The sequence below is a fragment of the Crocuta crocuta genome, unplaced genomic scaffold, assembly GCF_008692635.1.
Source record: "Crocuta crocuta isolate KB4526 unplaced genomic scaffold, BGI_CrCroc_1.0 scaffold14, whole genome shotgun sequence".
In the NCBI taxonomy this organism is placed as follows: domain Eukaryota; kingdom Metazoa; phylum Chordata; class Mammalia; order Carnivora; family Hyaenidae; genus Crocuta; species Crocuta crocuta.
In genome coordinates this window covers 1069432-1076983 of record NW_027530209.1, presented here as the reverse complement: position 1 = coordinate 1076983, position 7552 = coordinate 1069432, and the positions used below count along the sequence as shown (strand labels likewise).

At 40.6% G+C, this 7552-nt stretch overlaps 1 protein-coding gene and 1 long non-coding RNA gene across 5 annotated transcripts in view; one reads left to right on the top strand and one right to left on the bottom strand.

Annotated features, from left to right (window-relative positions):
• UMAD1 (UBAP1-MVB12-associated (UMA) domain containing 1) overlaps nucleotides 1-7552 on the top strand; it is a 227118-nt gene that overhangs the window by 147392 nt on the left and 72174 nt on the right. For all 3 annotated transcript variants that reach the window (XM_077765348.1, XM_077765347.1, XM_077765349.1), the window contains one exon: nucleotides 6183-6256. In XM_077765348.1, coding sequence (XP_077621474.1) covers nucleotides 6183-6256 — 74 coding nt within the window. The remainder of the gene's footprint in view (nucleotides 1-6182; nucleotides 6257-7552) is intronic.
• The window catches only part of LOC144232512 (uncharacterized), an 84875-nt gene that overhangs the window by 29786 nt on the left and 47537 nt on the right, over nucleotides 1-7552 (bottom strand). For both annotated transcript variants that reach the window (XR_013335423.1, XR_013335424.1), the window contains exon 2: nucleotides 5349-5482. This is a non-coding gene — a long non-coding RNA (uncharacterized LOC144232512). The remainder of the gene's footprint in view (nucleotides 1-5348; nucleotides 5483-7552) is intronic.

Below are 7552 nucleotides of genomic sequence, written 5' to 3'. Positions count from 1 at the left end.
GAGAACTTAGATTTTGATAAGTAATGGGAGGCAGTGTGAGATTATGTAATGATCTGGCATTGTCAGCAGGCTTGGATTCCAACACCAGGCCTGCCATTCTTACATGGATATAATAAAGCATACCTCACAAGACTGCCAAGAGCACTAAATGAGATTACACACGAGGCCTCTTCTATCCTCCCTCCTCTGGGGCGGGAAGGGCAGCAGCTACGTGACAGGGCAGAAGCGCAGAGGACTACGCTTAGGAGGAAACCTTGATCTCTCCCCAACTCCCCCCCGCCCCCGCCCCTTCTTCTCGCAGTTAGCATTTCACATGTTTTCTCATTTTATCTTCATAGCAGCCTTATTATACACGTATCATTATTCCCATTTTTCTGATGAGGAAATTGAGGCTCTGAGAAGTGACATACCTTGCACAAGGTCATGGATTTGGTAAAGGATTTGGGTCGAGTTCTGTCAGATTCCAAAGCCATTCCCTTGCCACGCCAGGCTCCCTGTATAATGAGTGTGTGACTCAAGAATGAAAAGGAGTTAATGGAGTGGCCATTCCACTATTCTTTCCACTACTTCACTTGGTGAATGACTAATAAGCAAACACTCCCAGAGGGTATTTGCATTTTAAAAGAGGAGCTCATTAACCCTAATGAATCTCTAATTGGTGGAGTATGTGGGGGAGATCTTTCTGATCACTGGGGCTTTCTCCTGTGTCTTCAAGGTGCCTGGCTCTCCTGTTCTCTCTCTATAGATTATCAACTCTTCTGGAATCAGAAGTATGTAGTAGAATGCAGACACATCCTGCTAGTCNTGGGGGTGGGGGGGGGGGGTTTTTGTTGTGGAAAGATAGCGAGAAAATAAGTGTAGGTTAGCACTGTGGAAAATGTTCCAAAGCTGAATAACAAATTTGGCAACTTTGAGGGTCATCTGAAGAGTCAGGCAAAAATAATATATTCCTTAACCAATTTTAACTTCAGAAATGTTCTATCAGCATTTTCCGTGGTGTATTCATAGATCCCTGTGAAATGTTTAAAAGGTATCAGTGAATACAATGCTCCAGTCAAGTACATTGTGAAAAAAAGTTGTAAAGTTCTTTACTGAAGAATTTCTCAGAGCCTTTAATATGTTAAAGTGCATTGGAAATCAACTGGAAGGGAAGGCATTCTGCAGATTTTTCTCATACTTTCGATCATAGAAATAATTTTTCCATGTGAACCCCTCAAAACTAGTGCTTTATAGACTGCATTCTCAGATAAGCAGTTCTAGATAATTCTTTTCTGGTTAAAAGAAAGAAAACAGTCTTCTGCATTCACAGCTTTTCATATTTAGCTAGGCTCCAGCCCTGTCCGCATCAAGCCCATTCCCAGTCCTGTTAGACCCCAAGGCCTTCCAGTAGGAACTCTCTTTTTCTTCAGATAAGATCTAACCCATTTGGGGGGACACACCCCAACGGAGACTAAATTCTCATTGTTACTGCCTATTGAGCTGGTGTTGAAGAATGTGGTTTCCATCAAAGACCGGATAGGTTTTTGAACCCGAGGATTAGCTTGAGCTCCGTCCAGTTACGGGAAATGCTGGGCTGGAGCAGCTTTTCCCAGATGGAGGAGGTCCCCGTGGAGGGTCAGAGCAAACAGAACCACATGCTGCCTGTGGTCCTCTCGTTCTCAAGAGCAGGGGAGGACGAAGGGGCAGAACCACATGCACAAGGTCCCCAAATTGCCAAGCCATGGATGGGAGAGTGAAGGGAGGCCTGGGGTTAATGTTATTAGATTTTCCTCCACATTGAAGGAGGCCTAAGTGTAAGGATACTTCCCCACCCCCTCTCCTGCCAAAACAAGTCTCCTCTGGGTAACCCAAATAGGCATTGGGGTTCCCCTCCCAGCCCTGGGGATTTCTCTCCTTTCATCCTTCTCTTAAACCTAGTGCTTACTCTTGACCACCATTTCTCCTCTCCTTTGACTCAATTCACCCAGTAGAATAGGACCATGATGATACCCTAATGACCATCCCTTCCTTGTCTCCTCATATAACTCAAACATAATTCAGCATTTTATCCTAGAAAAGGTGGAGTACATATAGTCTCTAAAATAGGGGTCAGGAGGGGCGCCTTGCTGGCTCAGTTGGTAGAGCATGTAGCTCTTGAGCTCAGGGTCATGAGTTCAAGCCCAGTGTTGGGCATAGAGATTATTTAATAAGATACTAATAATAAACCCAGAGATTAGGAAACTACAGCTTGAAACTTGTTTTTGTAAATAAAATTTTATCGGAACACAGCTATCTTTGTTAGTTTATATATTGTCTGTGACTGTTCTCAGCCACAAGGGTAGAGTTGAGAATTTTGTGACAGAAACAGTAGGGGCCACAAAGTCTAACATGTTTACTGTCTAGCACTTTAAATGGAAAACATCTGCCAATCTCTAAAATATAGATGATTTTTGCTTCAGCCCTTTGAGTTCCAAAAGAGCTTCCTTAGTATGTATATTTAGTCTTTATTATTTACTCTAAATAACAACTACATTTTAAACCAAGAAAATTGCATGGTTGTAGTATAAGAGGGATTTTGCCTTTTGTGGAACTGTTACTAGCCATACAAACTTCTGGAAAAACATCAGGGGGACTGTGTTTGCTTTAAAGGATGGGAAGGAAGGAGAGAGGCTTGCTCTGGTCAGAAGTGCTGGGCATCATCATTGGAAAGGGAAGAGAACAGATCATCTGTGAGGCTTGTGGAAGAAGAAAGGAGTGGAGAAGCTTCTCTGGGCACAGCAGGTTGGACCAGCACAAAACCCTGTGTTCAGAGCTCCCTTTCAGATCCTCAGGCTCTTCTTTTCACTGTTCTCTAACTCAGACTTGATTCCTCCCCCCTTGCCCCACATCCATGGGAACCTTCCACCAGACCACAGAAACCCTAGAAGTTCTGGGTCCCACTGTGACTGCCTTCTACGTGGGAGACTTCGGGCAAGTCACCGAGTGCCTCTGACCCTTAGGGTTCCTTCTCCCTAAACTGGGAAGACAGAGGGTGGATGGGGGAAGATGTCTTACTTCGTCGTAGTGAGAATCAAATGTGGTGCTGTTAAAAAAGAAAGAAAGAAAAAAAAGTTTTATGGAATGTAAAGTACTGTGAACATGTTGGTTGTTTTTGTTCTTTTTAAACAGCTGACTGGCAGATGACAATATGTAATCTATCTAGTATATAAATTAGAGTTAACTGGCAACTTGAAAACTAAAGTATCTTATATCCCATTTGTCACGTGCATCTTTATTGTTGAAGTATCTAACTTTCATGTGGGTTATAAAAAATTAGAGAAAATAACTGAATTTTTCTCATGATAAAATAATTCTTTAGTGGGAAGAAAAAAAATCCCATTTCGTCGTGACCTGTTCCTTTCCATTTGTTTGTGTAGTTTTCATTTTGTGGCTTTGTTTATAGAGAATAATCTTGCAGATGGCATTTTTCCCTTGTAATCAGTTATTGTCCTATCTGAGTCATCACCAGACATGGCATTTCAGTAAATAGTGATTCTACAATCGCTTCCAGGCAGATGTGTTGTGTGATGTCAGGAACACTGGCTGATAACCTTTCTGGTTATTCAAGCAGTAGGGAGAAATGGAGAAAGCTTTGTACAGATACACAGCTTGAAGTCAGAAAATGGCAAAGGAAGTACAGACTTTGTGTCGAATGATTTTAGCCAAACACAGTGTGTGGATAGGGGATTGAGCAGCAATCATTTTATTTTTTATCTTTATTTTTTAAATAGTCTACTATCAAGTTGGTTTCCATATAACACCCAGTCTCATCCCAACAAGTGCCCTCCTCCTTGCCCATCACCCCCCTTCCAGCAGCAATCATTTTAAAAGGGAGAAGCTCTTGAGGAAATGACCTTTCCTATTGGACGATACATATAATAAGCATATGTTTAATAATAATGAGTTATTAAACATACTTTGACCTCAGTGTGCAGACCTTTGCATTACCTTTGCTACTCAGGCTGCTGTGGCCTTCACACCATTAGCCAAGCAAATTAAACTCCCCATGAATTGGTTTTGTCACCTGTAAACTGGGGGCTTATCTTGTCCCTAACTTTCAGAGAGAAGAGAGATTTCTGAAAACAAGGCTCTTTGAGATTTACAAATAAATGGTCAGTTTAAACAACACTTGGAAATCAATCAAAATAGTTAGACATGCTAAGACACAAAAGTAGGTGGATGTAATTGTTCACTTAATAGCTATTAACTTTATTATCCTGTAGACACAACCCCAAAGTTTTTAATGCTTTGGTCTCTAGGATTTTTTTCTTATAAAGCACTAATTGTTTTAAAAACCTAATAAGTTATACCACAATTGTGGATCCCTAGAAGCAGTATAGCATAGTGGTGTTTAATACAGTTGCCTTTTGGGGCACCTGGATGGCTCAATTGGTTGAGCATCTGACTCCTGATCTTGGCTCAGGTCATGAGCTTATAATTTATGAGATCAAGCCCCACATTGGACTCTTGTGCTGACAGTGTGGAGCCTGCTTGGGATTCTCTCTCTCCTTCTCGGTCTGCTTCCCCAGCCCTGCTCACACGCTCGGACTCTCTCTAAACAGATAAATAAACTTAAAAAGTTTAAAAAAACACAGTTGCCTTTTAAGTTTCACAGATATGTTTAGAAGGGCATTAACTGTATGCTCAAATATAGTTTTTTATTACATGCCATCTAATACTTTATCTCAGTTTTATGGACAAGATATGATAAAGAGAAGTTCACTAATTTATTCAGCTAGTATTTATTGAATACCTATTATGTGCTGGGTCTTGCCCAATGATAATATCGCACATAGCTGAGAACAGAGCTTACAAACTGGAATATGCATCGATGTGCCTACATTTTAAACATTTTGGGGGGAGGGGAGTTACTTTATCATAAGTAAACAAAATATCAATTTAGTTCTTCATGATTTTAGAATTTAACAGGCTTATTTAATTCTTTAAAATGTCAGTAAGGCTCTTTCTTGATTATCGCCATTGGTATGCTAAACTTTTGTGTTTCATAAAAAAAGTTAAGCTCAGCCAGGACTTGCATACTTTGTTATCTCCAATCAAGACTTGTGACCTTCCTTATTAACAAATTCCTAACCTTTAGTGTTGGCCACATCATCATCTATGAATCTTATAATCTTCCCCTGTTGTGGACATTCCTGAACTGGCTCAATTTTACAGAACGGCAGTTTACAAATTCCTAAACCAACCTCTCATTTTGCATTAAAGAAGTAGGCTCATTGTTTCGTTACCTAACATGTGTTAATCACAGATCATTAGAGATAGTTAATAAATTAAAATAGGTCGTAAATAAATGAAATTATGCTTATACTTACCCAACTATGTTTGTGTCTGTCCTATGTCCTTGGAGCCAGCCTAGTTACCAACTTCGTTTCACCCAAGCATCAGCCTCAGGAATCAAAGTATTAACTGAAGGCTAATTTACGAATTTGTTCATTGTTCTTTCCTTCTGTAAAGATTGTTTGACATTTGGTTAATTATTACATGCAAATATCCATATCTACTCAGAGGCAAATGTACAGACACACAAGTAAACACTTATAAAGAGGAAACCTTATCAAAAAACATAACATGGGGGCACCTGGGTGGCTCAGTCGGTTAAGCGTCCGACTTTGGTTCAGGTCATGATCTCATGGTCTGTGGGTTCGAGCCCCGTGTCAGGCTCTGTGCTGACAGCTCAGAGCCTGGAGCCTAACTCAGATTCTGTGTCTCCCTCTCTCTCTGACCCTCCCCTGCTCACGCTGTCTCTCTTTCTCAGAAATGAATAAAGCGTTAAAAAAAATACTAATATTATGGAGGACACTTACTAAGTGTATCTTCCTTAAGTCATAAACTCTCCTAGTTTATTTGAAATATGACCTGATTTACAAAATATGAATTCACTTGATACTTCCAGAGTAAACCTCTATAAAAGCAGGATATAGCTTTGGTTTAGATTGTTTGTATGTACATGAATGGATGATTTCTGAAACCTCTATACAATTACCATCCTTAAAAATTAAGTTACTTTGAAACAAAAGAAATAGTAGTTGCTTCCATAGTGTGAAACATACAGTGACAAAAGATATTTTAAAAGAATAGAAGACAGTTTGGCCTCGATGGTATGGTAAAGGTGTTGTTTTTTTCCTTTTTCCTTTTTTGCTTTATAGGAGATACAGTTCATGAGCAAAGAACGGCAGCAAGAGGTAAAACTTCAGAAGAAGAAGGCAGCCAACCTTTAGAGGTAAGTGAAACTCAGTAAGCCCTTTTGGGGTAAAGCTCAACGAGTCACTAATTATATATTCCTCTGAGGATAAATAGTAGCTTCCACTCTTGCTGCATACATAGACACGTGCCGAGTACAAATAATACAGGTGATTTCTCCAGTGCTGAGCTTTTCCTAGTGCTTGATATGGAATCTTTCAGTTGAAAAAAGAGGAAGAGAGCACTTCAGTTAAAACATTGGAACTATTTTTCATTGAGTGATTATTTTCTAACACATTCAAGTGAGTAGGTAATATGTGCACCTGTAAGGAAAGGTCTGCAAATACCAATTTAGAACTGTATGGCCTTACCATTTCCAGCATCAAAGCGTACTCCTTGACACCGTTCGGTAGAAAGACTAGGGTATTGGTTCTTTTCCACATGAGAAAATTATTTTTTCATTGTGGGTACTTCGAAATGCAATTCAGATCCTTTTCATAGACTATGTGGAAACATCCTAACATTCTTTAATCACTAAAATAATCATTTTTAAGATTTAGGGGGAATAGGAATTATTAGGGTAGAAGATAGGAATTTTGAAACTTTCTACATGGTGACACACCCCTACTTAATTCTTCTTGTGGTACAGGAGGCTATTGGTGCATACAGCCAGAGAGAGGTCAGGGACCTGGCCTGTTTGATTCATCACCATAGTCCCAAAGCCTAGCACAGACTAGGCAGTCAAAAAGATTTGTTAAATGAATAAAATCTTGATCAGTCAAGATGCATCTTACCCAGTCTCGGGGTTTTAAATTCTTTGAAGAGGCTGATGGCTCCTCAAGTAGATCTCCATGAGACTTCTCACATGAGCTCTAGACTATATCCAACTGCCTATGTGCCATTTCACTTACACATTTCTAGACAGTTCAGGCTAAGTGTATGACTTTGGTTCAGGTCATGATCTCCCGATTTGTGAGTTCAAGCCCCACATCAGGCTCAGTGCTGAGAGCTCAGAACCTGGAGCCTGCTTTGGATTCTGTTTCTCCCTCTCTCTCTGCTCCTCCCCCACTCCTACTCTCTCTCTGTCTCTCAAAAAGTAAATAAACATTAAAAAACATTAGAATCAAAACACCTGAGGTACCCCTGCCCCTCTCCTCCTCACGTTGCACATGCAGCCCATCAGTAAGCCTGGTCACCTCTCCCTCAACCTGTGGAATCTGACCCCTTCTCAGCACCGACACCGTTAGAATTCTGGTCTGAGCCACCACCGTCACCAGGGCTCTCTACTCCCTGCCTTCTCCCTTAAGTCCATTCTCCACACAGCAGATGGAAGTAT